Source organism: Ovis canadensis, chromosome 3 (assembly GCF_042477335.2).
Source record: "Ovis canadensis isolate MfBH-ARS-UI-01 breed Bighorn chromosome 3, ARS-UI_OviCan_v2, whole genome shotgun sequence".
NCBI lineage: Eukaryota > Metazoa > Chordata > Mammalia > Artiodactyla > Bovidae > Ovis > Ovis canadensis.
This window is the reverse complement of record NC_091247.1, coordinates 155,708,953-155,724,622: the sequence shown is the minus strand read 5'-3', so window position 1 is coordinate 155,724,622 and position 15,670 is coordinate 155,708,953. Positions and strand designations below refer to the sequence as shown.

General features: G+C 41.0%; 1 protein-coding gene across 6 annotated transcripts in view; it reads right to left on the bottom strand.

Annotated features, from left to right (window-relative positions):
* The window catches only part of BEST3 (bestrophin 3), a 55,497-nt gene extending 41,449 nt beyond the window's left edge, over positions 1–14,048 (bottom strand). Inside the window, exons 1-4 of one of the 6 annotated variants that reach the window (XM_069584670.1) lie at positions 13,882–14,048; positions 11,846–12,023; positions 8,458–8,552; positions 7,760–7,993 (exon numbers count right to left, since the gene is read on the bottom strand). In XM_069584670.1, the coding sequence (XP_069440771.1) occupies positions 7,760–7,993; positions 8,458–8,552; positions 11,846–11,997 (481 nt within the window). In that variant the 5' untranslated portion in view covers positions 11,998–12,023; positions 13,882–14,048. Of the gene's footprint in view, positions 1–5,491; positions 5,563–7,759; positions 7,994–8,457; positions 8,553–11,845; positions 12,024–13,881 lie in introns of those variants that run through there. The other 5 variants (XM_069584665.1, XM_069584667.1, XM_069584668.1 and 2 more) reach the window with 5 other exon arrangements.
* Positions 14,049–15,670: the final 1,622 nt, after the last annotated feature.

Below are 15,670 nucleotides of genomic sequence, written 5' to 3'. Positions count from 1 at the left end.
CCTCTGTCGTCCCCTTCTCCTCCTGCCCCCAATCCCTCCCAGCATCAGAGTCTTTTCCAATGAGTCAACTCTTCGCACGAGGTGACCAAAGTACTGGAGTTTCAGCTTTAGCATCAGTCCCTCCAATGAACACCCAGGACTGATCTCCTTTAGGATGGACTGGTTGGATCTCTTTGCAGTCCAAGGGACTCTCAAGAGTCTTCTCCAACACCACAGTTCAAAAGCATCAATTCTTCGGCGTTCAGCCTTCTTCACAGTCCAACTCTGACATCCATACATGACCAGTGGAAAAACTATAGCCTTGACTAGATGGACCTTTGTTGGCAAAGTAATATCTCTGCTTTTGAATATGCTATCTAGGTTGGTCATAACTTTCCTTTCAAGGAGTAAGCGTCTTTTAATTTCATGGCTGCAGTCACCATCTGCAGTGATTTTGGAGCCCCCCAAAATAAAGTCTGACACTGTTTCCACTGTTCCCCCATCTATTTCCCATGAAGTGATGGGACCAGATGTCACGATCTTTGTTTTCTCAATGTTGAGCTTTAAGCCAACTTTTTCACTCTTCTCTTTCACTTTCATCAAGAGGTGTTTTAGTTCCTCTTCACTTTCTGCCATAAGGGTGGTGTCATCTGCATATCTGAGGTTATTGATATTTCTCCCGGCAATCTTAATTTCAGCTTGTGCTTCTTCCAGCCCAGCGTTCCTCATGATGTACTCTGCAAATAAGTTAAATAAGCAGGGTGACAATATATAGCCTTGATGTACTCCTTTTCCTATTTGGAACCAGTCTGTTGTTCCATGTCCAGTTCTAATTGTTGCTTCCTGACCTGCATATAGGTTTCTCAAGAGGCAGGTCAGGTGGTCTGGTATTCCCATCTCTTTCAGAAATGGTCTGGGTCAAACATAGTGCTTCTGGGGAGCTTGTTTAGAAGTGGATTTCTGGGTCCCAAACCCTGGAGAGTCAGATTCATAGGCTGTCTGCTGCTGCTGCTGCTAAGTCTCTTCAGTCGTGTCTGACTCTGTGCGACCCCATAGACGGCAGCCCACGGGGCTCCCCCATCCCTGGGATTCTCCAGGCAAGAACACTGGAGTGGGTTGCCATTTCCTTCTCCAATGCATGAAAGTGGAAAGTGAAAGTGAAATCACTCAGTCGTGTCCGACTCTTAGCAACCCGATGGACTGCAGCCTACCAGGCTCCTCCGTCCATGGGATTTTCCAGGCAAGAGTGCTGTCTTGGAAGATGTAATTTAAATAAGTATCCTTGATAATTCATTGAATGTTGTGATCTATGGTCATCCTTGGAGAGGCACTGATTGATGAGCCTTGATATAACTCCTAAAACAGAGCTGTGAAAATTAAAAGTCGCTCAGTCGTGTCTGACTCTTATACAGTCCACGGAATTCTCCAGGCCAGAAAACTGGAGTGGGTAGCCTTTCCCTTCTCCAGGGGATCTTCCCAACCCAGATCTCCCACATTGCAGGCCAATTGTTTACCAGCTAAGCCACAAAGGAAGCCCAAATAGAGCTGTGGGAGGCTTCAAACACTGAGCCAAGACTGCCCATCCATGGCATTAATTCAAGGATGTGTGCTCTTTCTGTCCCATGTAGATCCAATGTGCATAGGTGAGTCAAGTTTCACTCACAAGATGACATTCAGACTGTTCTGGGCTCATCATGTGAGACTACAGGCATAACTGACTCAAACTGTTAAAGTTCAGCCAACGGAGTAAAAACTGGCACAGCCGTGAATACCGCTGTCCCCTTGATCATGTCTCCTGTAGCACAGAACAGTGGGAAATTTCAGAGAGACCAGGGAGCCCCAGCACCACAGAATGCATCCAGGTAAATGTGAACAGCAGACCACAGGGCAGAAAGTCAACATTACACAAAATCTAGTCTATTTTACTTAGTGGGAGAAGATCACAGACTAAATGATCTAAGTGTGGGGCTGGCCTTCCAGTCAGTGCATCTAGAGTTAGAACTTTTATCTCAGCAGTCATTTGATAATTGGGAGCTTACTCGATTGTATTTATGCCTGTTAACTATACATGTTGCTAAAAATTCTGATGGGATGTCCACAGGCTCTCTCTCATCAGAGCAGAAGCTCAAGGAACTTCATGTTAAGATTCCAGGCCTTTGAGAAAAAGTGTCCTTTCCCTAAATTTTACTGTCTTTTAACCACTGTTACAGGCTACCATGCACAGAAGGACACTTTTTCAGAGAAACCTAAATGCAATGCAGTGATGTGAATTTCAACTGTAAATATCTTTGTGCTTCTTTCTGAAAATGATTAATAGAATAAAAGATTTATAGTAATTTTTACTGACAGTTGAGGACAGGGACCATACCCACACTTGCTTTCAGCTGTGCTCCAGAGCTCAGCACAATGCCTGGCATACATGCTGAGTAGCTTCAGTTGTGGCTGACTCTTTGTCACCCTGTGGACAGTAGCCTGCCAGGCTGCTCAGTCCATGGAATTCTCCAGGCAAGAATACTGGAGTGGGTTTCCATGCCCTTCGCCAGGGGCTCTTCCCGAACCAGGGTTGAATCTGCAGCTCCTGCTTGCATTGGCAGGCGGCTTCTTTACCAATAGTGCCACCTGGGAAGCCCCAGTGTACTGTACCCACTCAATAAATCTTTGTTAAATGAGCAAACGCATGACAGATTTAGCAAACAGATTTAGTACTGTTTTAGAGGAATGTATACCATTTCCCTTGCCCTATTTTTGTGCTTCTAGTGAGGAATTATGAAGGGAAATGTTTTCTTCTCCTGATCACTCTGAAACTCCAGATAAAATGTTTTGATTCAGTCTCACCGTAACATAAACCCAATTAAGGCCATCACTTAAATTGGCAAAGATCTGGAATTGAGCCACTGACTTGACTTGGAATGAGTGACATCTTCCAGGGCAGGTGATTGAAATGACTGGAATTTTCCAGGGTAGGTTTGCAGCCAAGAGGGAAAATAACAGGAGCTCCTGGGTTGCAGCTCCTCTGGCAAATAAATGTTTGAAAACGGACCAGTGCAGGGAACTTTTGGCATAATAAACACTTTTTTTTTTTGCATTTGATTGCTATATTTCTATTTTCATGGGAGCATAAAGAACTTTTAATTTATAATTTGGGAAATGTAACCTGTGACATCAAAGTTTATGTACTTCCCAGAATAATGATTCTTCTAATTTCCTGGAATAATGTAACTTGAGTGTCCAACTTAACAGCAAGGAACGCTCAGGGACCAGCAGGTGAATGACCTAGTCCACGAGTGTGGAGCCCCTGGCTGGGGTCTTAGGGTAATATTTCCAGAATTTGCTAAGCGCCATGCCAACCGCTGGCATGGGCCATCCTGTTTGTCATGAGCCATTCTGTCCCTAACTGGCTAGCTCCCAGCTCCATATGAGGCAAGAGGGAGACCCAAAAGACCCCCGACCAATGACCACCTCTTTCATAGGAATTTTCTTTGTCCTGAGGCCATAAAAACTGGCCACAAGCCCACATAAGGTCTGCTGTCCCTCAAGCTGGTGCGCTGCTCTAACAGCATCTCTCACTCCGCTCCCCCTTGCGCCAGCTCTTCCTGGTCTGTCAGGAAGTCAGCCTGCTGTCTGTGCAGCGCCCCTGACTACCTCAGTCCTTTGTTCTCAATAAATTCTGTCTTCTAAAATACTCTATCTGGAAATTCTTTTCCAACCTGCGCGCAGACTGCTTCAACAATCAGCTCTAGTGAAGCCAGATGCTTCGGAAGAAAATGCTGATCTTCACTCTCTCCACCCTCTCCCTCTTTTTCTCCTGCTAGTCCTGAATCTTTGTGACAGGGACCCTCCCTGAAGCAACACAAAGAGGATGGAAGGAAACTGCCATTGCCCTAAAGTCCACCTCAGAGTGTGATCCAAAGACTGCCCCCCGCTGCCCTTGCCTCGAAGTCTCCAGAAGCTTGTTATATATGCTCATTCCTAGACCTACTGAATTGCTAGGGGTGGTATCTTAGGACCTGTAGTTTTAGCAATACTGATTTAAGTTCGAGAACATTTACTTCCCTGATAGGTGGCTTTATGTGAGAAGCCCACTGAGGCTTTTGTGCCCCCAACATTTCCCCCCCCCCCCCGCTCTGTCCCCTCTCCTTAGGGGCCCCCGTTTCTATTACCAGCCCTCTCTGCCCTCAGGCAGAGCAGGTGCCCTGGCTCTGTGCTCAGGGCTCCTGCCAAACATTTTCTGCCATGCCTGAACTTCCTGTTCTTCCCAGAAATGTTGGCACAGGCCAAGGACAGAGAGGAGGAGACATGTGCCTGGTTGGGAGAGCCTGGAAGCCAACGCCACGTGCAGACTGAGTCAGCCCTCTCTGTTAGGGAAACGAGCAGGAGGTCCGGTAAGTCTGTTCCCCCAACTGACAGAGAGGCTGCCCCCCACGTGGGGGGCAGTGGGGCAGCCAGGAAGGACCCTATCTCCGAAGCATCTGCCCCAGCTTGGAAGGCAGAACCTTCGCCCCACCATGTAATACGTAAATCTGGTGTTTCTGTGGGCACGTGCTGATCCACCACCCCTTTTTCTGCCTTTTGAGAAAACACTTGTGAGTGAAAAAGAGTAGTAGAGACCTTTACACTGAGAGAATTAGTTATGACCCCAGAGTGCACTTGCAAAGGCTTTAGCCCCCATCCTATCTCCCTCACTTCTCTTCCTTCTTCAGACTCTTCACACAAACTGACCAAAAACCCAAATTGAGAATGATGATTGTTGTGTCCAGGCAGGTCTAATTCAGGTCCCCTAGATCAGGGGTCCCCAACCTCCTAGTGATGGACTGGTACTGGCCTGTGGCCTGTTAGGGACCGGACTGTATAGCAGGAGCTGAGCGGCAAGGGAGTGAGTGAAGCTTCATCTGTATAGCACCCTCATCGCTCGTGTTACTGCCTAAGCTCTGCCTCCTGTCAGTTTCTGCAAAATGGTGAGCTGTATAATTATTTCATCATATATCACAATGTAGTAATCACAGAAATAAAGTGAACAATAAATGTAATGAGCTTGAAACACCTCGAAGCACCCTCCACCCCATCAGTCCATGGAAAAATTATCTTCCATGAAACCGGTCCCTGGTGCTAAAAAGGTTGGGGACCGCTGCCCTAGATGATGGGCTCTGAGCAAACTGCTGCCTGAAGCCACCCTACAAATTCTGGAGCCTCTAGCATGGTCAAAACCTTGAATTCACCCTTTTATTAACTGTTACAGCTTTGTGTTTAGTAATGAATTAGTTGGTGAATGCCAAAGCTTTTTACCCCAGGGGTGAGAAAAAGGATTAAAGAATGAGCATCTCAGAAAAGATTCAGAACTTCTCAAACTCCAGTGTATAAACAAAGCAACACAAAAGCATGTTTAAATGCAGATTTCCCAGGCCTTCCGTGGTTCTGATTCAGTAGGTCTGAGGCAGGGGCCAGCGGTTTGCATTTTAAATAAACAACTCAAGTTATTCAAGGTGTAAAGCGCCCATGGGTCTGCAGATCATACCTTGAGACATACTTGTTTAAATGCACATCAAGGAGCAAATGATTTCATACGCCCTTGGAATGGTTGGGGTCCTGGTGGTTGGAGAGAAAGAAGTATTGGAGTATTCTGAATGTCTTGGAAAGGGGGAGAGGGTGGATGCAAGTAACCAAAATAGGCATCTGTGTAAGTTTGGTAATGAGTGAGCATTGATGTTATGAAAAGTGCACCTAAAAGAAAAGAATTCACATTGTTAATCATCATTCTCCCAACTCATCTCACAATTTCTACTTGCCCCTCAGACCTGAGAACGACTCAGGCCTTGTTGAGCTCACGTCTGACTTGGGGTCCCAAAAGGGGCTCCACTGCCAGCTGTCCTGCCACCTCCCCACTTGCTGTTAATATGAAGGTATTAGGGTATTAGGGTTAGGGTTAGGGTTAGGGTTAGAGGAGGAGATCTGCTCTGAGAATTGGGCCTGGAGTCCCGATTCCTGTCAGAATGTGCCCTCTTCTTTCCAAGGATGCGCCAGGACTAGAGACACCTTTATCCATCCGAGTAAACTTTAGCTCTCACTCATCCTTTTGGAATCAGCCAAACCTTTCTCATTTGTTTTAGAACTTTTTCCAGAGGTCGAAATTCTTATCTCATTCTATCCTTTAGATATTAGAGCAAGAAAATTAACCTATCAAGTGGCATTTTCAAATGGTCATTCAGAATGACCATCAAGTGGTCATTTATACCCTTCATCTGACTCTGTAACTGACTCCTTTTGGCTCATTACTTTCCCACAGCTTGCTCTGTACCCCTCACAACAGCCTCGACGTTCTTTCCTTATTTCCCTCTTGACTTGCACAGCCTCCTGGTCATAGATGATCAGGAAGACCTGGGATGTCACATCAAATGATTCTTCCTTCTAAAATGATCAAAGGCCTATGTTATGCCTTTGCACTAGATGATTTCATTCTTAAAAGCAAGAATGCATGTCATACCATGTGCCCAGTAAGCTTCTAGACACTGCACATATTATCTTATTTAATCCTCACAACAAGCTAGGAGGTAAATGAGATCAGAGGGTTTTACAAAATCACTATAACCTCATTTTACAGATGAGGAAACTGAAGCATTAGAAAGGTAAAGTGACTTAGACAAGGTCATGAGGCTGGTAAAGGGTAGAGAAGGGGTTGAACTCTTCCTCTGTGTTCTTGGTCACTATATTGTTATCTGAAAAGACAAAACCAAATCAAACAAAAACTTCCCAAACCTCCAAAAACAAGCGAAAATGCTACTCTGAAAATATATATACATCTCTCTATGTATTTTCAAGGACATTTCAGAAAAAGAGACTGGATGATGAAAGCTAATTTGAGACTGTATTCAACATAAAGGCAAAATCATCTCATGGTTCCTGTGTTTACTACGTATTCATTTATACATTCCAACATACTCTCAGATCAATCAAAGACAACTCAGCACAACAACCCATTTTTATTCTGTACATGCCAACAATGATCTCATTTAATCCTTATCCCCTTGAAGGCTGATTTAACAGCTTCTCTGCTAAATATTAACTGCAAAGAGAACCATCCTTCAAATGTGATTTGTTCTCAGCATCCTGTGTCCAGGAGCCCAGGTACAAAACTACATCTACTCTGAGGAACAGAAAAGACAACAGACCTCCACTGAAGCTGCCTTTCACTGCCACTTAGAGTCTGTGTAGATGAAAACCCATGTTGCTATTTCCTATCAGAACCTGCTATGTGTGGGGAAAAGTATTAAATTAGGAGTTCTGAGTCTTAATTGAAAATTTGACTCTCCCATTAATGAGCAATGTGATCCAGGGCAGGTCATATCCTCTCTGAATCTCTCATGGTTTTATTGAGGTCCAAACAAAATAATCTTTGTGAAAGTGCATAAGCTATAAAGTGCTAGACAAAGTAAGATAATATTACAGATGGTTTATATTTCTTTAAAAATGATATATGATGAAACATGAAAATGGAATAGGATAATTATTATATTAAAGATTGTAATATAATATTACTATATTATGACTGTTGGCAACTTAATATGAGGTTGACTGATTGCTGTTTCCTTTGCTCTGCCCCCCAAGTAAACCTCTTGAGGGCAGGAATGATGGCTTATTCCTTTTTTGCCTCTTAGGACTGTTTCTGGCACAGGATAGGTATTTAGTAAATGTTTCTTGAATGAATGAATGAATGAATAAAAGATATTTTCAGAGGAAATTTGAAGGTTGAGAGGAGCGCCATGGAAGGAAGAGTAATTCACAATACCTGCTTCAACCACGTGGTCCATCGTCGGAAACCTTTTGTACACAGCTGTGCTCACTGAGCGGAAAATGAGCAGGGAGGTGAGATTGACATAGCGCATCAGCGTCCTCCTGAGCAGGCGCCCATGCTCGTCACTTCCATGAACAGTGCTGGAGATGAGGAACATCAGCCTGTCTGGCCAGGGCAGATTCACAAACTGGTTCCACCATCGATTCACTACTAGAGTAACATAAAAGCCTGCAGAGTAAGAGGAAACTGTAAAGCAGCTTCTTACTGAAGAAACGTTGTTGACACTGATGCTTTTAGCAGAATTTCAGCCTTTTTTAGAGATCAGGGTGTAAAAACATTTAGTTACCATATCTTATGATTTTTCGCTCCAGAAAAAAAAAAGTAATTTGTGCCTGGCAACGGCATAACATTCAGTAAGTGGATATTAGAACTCACATATTGATGGCAAAAAGTGGAGAGTTAGTGAAGAGAAAGCTTAACTGTCCAAGAGCAGATCATTACCTCAAACATGTTGGGTGTTAACTTAGCAAAAGCAGTCTTGAAGGTAAACCTTATGGATGATTCTGGTTCTACTGCAAGCGGTGACTTTTCAGGCATGCCTCTCAGCTTGGAAACACTCCCATGCAGAGTCACTGGTGTCACTGTTGCGGAGACAGCTGTGTGGCTGCATGCTGCGTGTGACCTATACTTACCAAGCACAAAGGTTACTGGAATTTGTTCAGCATATCTGTCACAGTAAATTGATAATTTTTCAAAGAAACGTTTTTGGGCTCCTGTAAGTAACAATCTGGAGCAAAAATAAAATGCACAGCCCTTTATGATATTATACTTCTGCACCTGCTTTGCAAGTGACATTTACTGCAAACAATTAAGCAAAAATAATCTCAGTTTTTTTTTAAAAGGAGCAGTAGCTTTTCCTTTTATACCTAAGCTGATATATCTCAAAAGCTTTTTAACTTCTGAACATTTTAAGTACTAATATTTTTAGTACATAAATGTTATTGGTCATTAGACAGTGGGACACAGTAATCCATTTTATTTTCAATGTTTTATATTTTAAAATTTTTATATGATTAATGCATGGGATTTGGAGCAAAATACTTCATAAAGGTGTCCATTATCCAATTATTAAACATATGTACTTTAAAAAGAATGTCTTAATTATGTTTATTATTAGAATATGCTTACTAAGTAATTATTGAATAATAACCCTGGATTTGACATCTTGATCTTACTTTCTCATGAATATTCTACTCAGTACATTCTTGGTTATCTGTGTTATACCTCAAGGGATGTTATAACTGTTTATTTTAAAGCCTAGAGTTATTTAAAATATAAAACAACATCACAGGTTCAACAGTTAGAAGTGAAATTTTTATTATTATGTGCGGTGAGTTTTTATTTCTATAGTATAAAAATATCAAAATTTGTATTATAGATCTGACAGAAACCCACTTTCTGGTATTGGTAAACATGAATGCATTTAATAAAGCTATTATTGATATTTATGTTTCAAGGGGGAGATTCAGAATCAGAAGAGATATCTCGAGGCAGGCTAATAATAATGATCAAAATCCGGAAAGAAAGCAGATGAATTTGAATAAATGAATGAATGCACCTGTTCCAAAAGAATCAGGACTCCCTTGGAAACACTATGGCATATGTCAGAGGCCTATTTGGGTCAGTAGAGCTTTGAGGAAGGAAGTGGAGGGATAATGAGGTGACAGTGAGCCACCAATCAGACTGCTGGTGAAGAGCTGGGAGCTGGTGCTGAGAATGTGTGTGGGATTCAGGGTGGGCTTGGAGTGCCCAAAGCTGAGGGCGCAGCCTTAGCTTTGGAGGGAATGTCAGAAATTCTACAGTCAAGAAAAGATGACAGGCAAGACATCACCTGGTGGATAGGCCTCTCAAGGTGAGGCTGATGACAAGTTACAGCCAAATTGGTTTCCAGTACTCAAATTGAATTGGTCAGAGAGAATTAAATGTGGAGAGCACGGACCATAGAGCCTTACAGAGCCATGTTTGAGAACCAGATCTGCCACTTACAGATCTGGATTTTGAGCATATTTTTAAATCTCTCTGAGTCTCAGTTTTCTCATTTGTAAATGAGGATAATAATAATAATACCTGTGTATCAGGGATGTTAGGAGGATTAAAGAATACATGATATATAAAACCACTTAGCGTATAATGTCATAGTCAATAATAAAGTGGTTGTTACTATTAATAATTGGCCAAAGGAAAAAATATTAAGCTAATAGATACATAGAAATTTTATTAGCTAAAAGGTACTACAGCAAGTATTTTGTCAAATGTATCCCAAAATACAAAGAGAGGTAATCAAACTAGTGAATTCGGGTTCTAGCTTATGATTTTTTGTCAAGCATAACTATTTGCTTATAATGGGATGAAAAAACTTTAGCATTGTTAGTGGATATGAGAATGAAACTATGTCTATATTTGTCTACAGGTATGTCTGACTTTCTCAACAGATTCAGCCTGTAGTTCTTGGTAGAGCTTTGATCAAGATAAAAGGATCTATTTTAATAAGCTTTTACATTTGAAATTTAAAGAATGAAAAATGGCTTGAACTAATGGTTGTTATAAACATAAGCACTTTTTGGTCTTTAGAAAAAATATGTGCATACAGTTTTGTGGGAAATAAATAAGACATTGGAACCAAAATTAAGGCCCAGTGGAGCATCTCTGGCTATGCTGCAACTGTTCTAAGAGCTATTCTATTCTAAGCAGCAGTAGCAGCAATAAATACACATTAGTAAAAATAAACGAATGAGACAATTATCCTGAAACGTCATGTGTCTTCCACCATTTGATATTGTGAAGGATTGGATGACATATAAATAAATTGTCAAAATAATACTGTATTTAGAGGATGTATTCAAAAAATCATTAGAGGTTTTTAATAAAACTTCCCTTTTAAAGATATTTTGCCAAAATGTATACCAATATATGCATTTTTTGGGAACAGTAGTTTTGATATATAGCAAAGTAACTGTTCACTTTTGGTCATTATTGACCAGTCAAATTAACTTCCCTCTTCTTCACATGGGGTCCTGTCACTGCAAGGAAGAATACAGGTGAGAGCAATGACATGCAAATTTGTTCATGGTATGCAGAAGGGAAAGAACAAACTGATAAGCACAGAAAAGGTGGAAATACAGCCTCAAAAACCTTTAACTTTTCTATTTTAAGTTTTAACTTCTCCCTGAGAAGAAATTATGCAATCAATATTAATTAAAAGAACTCACAGAGCTTCCCATTTATAATACTGATAAAATTTTATTAAGACTATAATTTTTAGTCATAAAAGTATTTCATGGACGTAATGTTGCTCAAATTACCTGTCAATCTGACAGGCAAAGTTTGTGATAAAGAATAAACATCTTTTGTGAATATAATGTGCCTTCAACTTTGAAGATAATGCAAAAATAAATTCATTTTTAGCCTTTTTCTTTAATTGAGATATTGGTACGTTTGGGGGCACCATCTTAGATAAGATTTTGTCATTCCAGGAAAAAGGAAGGAAAGTTGCCTGATATGCACTATTTATGAAAGTGTTAATTATGTAAGTAGTCGCTGCAAGCAGTCAAATCATAAGCTCAAACTACGAATGATATCATTCAGAGAGGCAAAAATAATGATTTTGAATGGTAAAAATCATCATTTAGTAAGGATCTAGGTATAAATCTTTCATTTTTTGCCTGGAGCAAAATTCCTGAAGCACAACTAATACTTCATCACGACCAGTTAAAGTGGGGCTGGAATGGGAGCCACCTAAGCATGATGGGTTAGAGTCCATTTAACATCTCAAAAATGGTTCAGTTCAGTTCAGTTCAGTTCACTTCAGTTGCTCAGTCATGTCCGACTCTTTGCGACCCCATGAATCGCAACACGCCAGGCCGATACTCAGTCTCAGGGAGAAGAAGGTGACAGAAAATCATGCAAAGGAGGAGATTACATAATGCAAAAGTCAGAGGCAACCAAAGGACTTGGATTTTTGAGACTGTACTCATATACGCTATTTGATGGCCATTTAAGAACACATGCAAAGGACAGTACCTGTACATCAAACTTATTGCTGTGTAAAGTACAGCAAAAACAATAAATTCCCTGTACAATAGTTTGTAGATGCTGCCTCTCCACTTGAGGAGTAACCTATGAAATCCAAAAAAAGTTGCATTTGCTACTTTACTGGAGTAAGTGACAGTCATCTTGGATAGTTTGTTTGTTTGTTTTTCTAGAAGAGCAAGAAGACAAAACACAAGTAAAAAGCGATGTTTAAGACAGAGCATAAATCTGTATCTCAGAGAAATCCTAGTCAGCAATGAGTTAGTCTTCTTGACTAATTTGCCTTTCTCAGCTTGAACAATTTGGAGACGACCACAGTACTAAATCTTTTAGTAGAAAAGGGGAGGAAAGTAGTTCTGGAAAAAGTAATATTAGATGTCTTAAGCTTGCCCTCATGTCTAAATATTATTTAGGGATTATATGACTATCGCTCAATAAATATTTGAATGACTAAATAAGATAAATGAAATACACCGTAATATCATCTATCATTTATTTTCTTCATCCATGGGAAGATTTAAGGTATTGATATATGCTATATTAATCGATATTTTCTTTTTTTGCTGTTTTGTAAAGTTTAATTATTTTAAATTGGAGGATAATTGCTTTACAACATTGTGTTGTATCAACATGAATCAGCCATAGGTATATATATGTCCCCTCCGTCTTGAACCTCCCTCCCACCTCCACCCCATCCCACCCCTCTAGGTTGTCACAAAGCATTGGATTTGAGCACTCCTTGCATCATACAGTAAATTTCCACTGGCTATCCAGTTCTACATATGGTAATGCATATGTTTCAATACTACTCTCTCAGTTTGTCATTGATAGTTTCAAAATCAATAGTCAAACTCAAATCAGTTTGGGTCTTATTTGCTAAAGTATGTAAATAGGCATTTATTTCGCCTTTAAATTTCCTTGAAGGAAGTTATGGCTCTCTTAGAAATCAGGAGAAGCAAGCCCCTTTTGGGCATTTAATTGATGGGTTACTTTTGGTGGTTTTAATTTAACTGTCTCTTTAGTGGAGTTCTGAGTGCACTCTGTGTACTTCAAAAGGTAGAAAAAACATCAGGCCACGGTGATTCTAAGTAAGGTGCATTTTCCCACTGAAAAGTCTCATGTAAAATGCTTAGGTCACTTTCTCTTTGGAACTGAAAAAAATGAGGCCATTATTTAGGACTCTTTCCACCTGGATCTGTTCCATGGATGTAAGTAGGATGAGAACTGGGCCCCAAATCCTAGTTTTCAGTGAGTTCTCTGGAATTCCATTGCTTTTCACCAAGACACTAAACATTCAGGCTTTGAGAAGATGCCCTGAAGCTGGTCTTTATTTGGAAATCCTGCTCTACAGCTCTGACATGTAGCACACAGAAAATGAAATTTCTTTGAAATCTTTTGCTTTGGAAAGGATCTATGTGGAGGATTTTACGGAGCTGTTTAGACTGAAATTATGAAGTTTTTAGGTAGAACTGTACTAGACATAACTAATAAATCCAATAGCAGATTTTTTATATACATAGTACCACATGGCACACATTTTACCATCAATAAGGACATCTTCTGTCTTTATTCAGATGTAAAGAAACAATCTAATTCCCATTTACCTAAATTCCCTAAAAAAAAAAAAAAACAAAGAAACGTGAAATTTTGAAACTATATTCTGAAGCTGTATTTTTTGTAATCACCAACCTAAGCCTTCAACATGACTGATTTTTAACAAAGAAAACAGGACTTTTTGGCAAAAGTAAGTGCCATTACTTTTTTTGTGGGACTCAGGTTAGAAAAGCAGTTCCACTGTTCCATCTTCATCTCGTCTATTTGTTTAATAGGAGTACAGCAAAATTGGGAGAGGAACATAAATTAAGCCCAATTTCATAATTTGTTATCATATGCACCAGAGTCTTAAATGAGTCCTCAAATAACTCTCCATTAACAGTCACCCTTCCATTACAGCTCTGTCAGAAAAACCCAGATCACATCGACAAGAGGTCAGAGCTAAAATGCATAGGTTTACTCTGCGCACTAACCTATTTGTTTGGGTTGGAGTGTCCGGCGTCTCCGACAGGAAAGACAGGCTGCAGGCTCCCCCTGCAGAGGTGCCTTCGGGTTGGGGCTGTACTCTCGGCTCACCCTCCACGCATGCACAGTAAGATTTTCTTTCTGTTCTCTGGCCACTGAGAGGACTGGGAGTGTGACAAGGACAGGGGTTAAATGACTTTCCACTTGCGAAGGCCTATTTATGCCAGTTTGCCCACTGGTGACAGCCATAGCCGGGAACAAACAGGAGCAACAGCTGCTGAGGTGGCTTTCTTTTTTTTTCTAATCTCTAATTATAACTCCACCTGCCACCCAAAGCACCCCTTTGAATGAGGAGTTGGAGGTGGCGTGAAGGAGCTGGGGTCATTTAAGACTGTTATTTTCATTCTGACCTTATCCTGGGATCAAGGAAGAAAGTCCTTTGCCCCTAACATGCTCTGAAGAGGCTCCACCAACCAAAAACGGGAATTAGTACAGTCTGTGTGTGCTTAAAAGGAGAACAAATTCTCGTGAAGCCATAAACTGGGGCAGACAAGAACGTAAACGGTATTTTCACTCTTTTGAGGAGTATCGAGGATAAGGCAATGGTACCCCACTCCAGTGTTCTTGCCTGGAAAATCCCATGGACGGAGGAGCCTGGTAGGCTGCAGTCCATGGGGTCACTAGGAGTCAGACACGACTGAGCGACTTCGCTTTCACGTTTCTCTTTCATGCACTGGAGAAGGAAATGGCAACCCACTCCAGTGTTCTTGCCTAGAGAATCCCAGGACGGGGGAGCCTGGTGGGCTGCTGTCTGTGGGGTCGCACAGAGTTGGAAACGACTGAAGCGACTTAGCAGCAGCAGCAGCAGAGGACACTCTTCTATTAGAAACAAAATGCACGTATGTTTGCGAGTGATGTGTTTTGTATATCTTAGAACAACATAGACAATTATTACAGTAATGGAAACTGACGACACACTGATTCACTACGTGTGCTATCCTTCCATGGGGGCTTCCCTGGTGGCTCAGATGGTAAAGCCTCTGCCTGCAATGTGGAAGACTCAGGCTCGATCCCTGGGTTGGGATCCCTTGGAATAAGGGAATGGCTATCCACTCTGTATTCTTGCCTGGAGAATCCCATGGACAGAGGAGCCTGGAGGGCTACAGTTCATGGGGTTGCAAAGAATTGGACGCAACTGAGCAACCAACACTTCCTTTCACTTCACCTGTCTGTGGTCTGCTAGAAACATGTTTTAATTATTCAAAATGCCTTCTCTCAGGTTGATTATGCTTCTATACTTTCCTTCTGGAAAGAGAGTGTTCATCAGCATTCTTTAAATCATGAAATAAATAATTTCAGGGTCAATTCCTGGGAGTTTTCCAATCTTCTAAAGTAACATGTGCACTAAGCATTGTGCCTTAAGCTTAAATAAGATGACTGTAAAAAAGAAAATGTGTTTTTGTGGAGAAAGATGTAGAAAAAAAAGATGCTTATTTTAAAATTTAAAGTAAATACAATTGAAAAATTTCCTACAGTGTTCTCGTTTCATTTGCACTTGATTGGTTTCTTTAGCAAACTGTAAATATCTTAGAGCAAAAATAGAGCTGCAAGTATCTGATTTCTTGCCCCCATCCCTGTACATAGCTCCAGCACGGAGTCCAGTGCATACTGGATTTTGAATATGTATCTGTCGTCTGATTATCACCTTGTCACTCTGATACTACTGTTAGTACATTTGGGGGAGTTTGTGAGCATTTTAAAAGCACAGCTACACTGCTGCACATTTTATATTTGGAT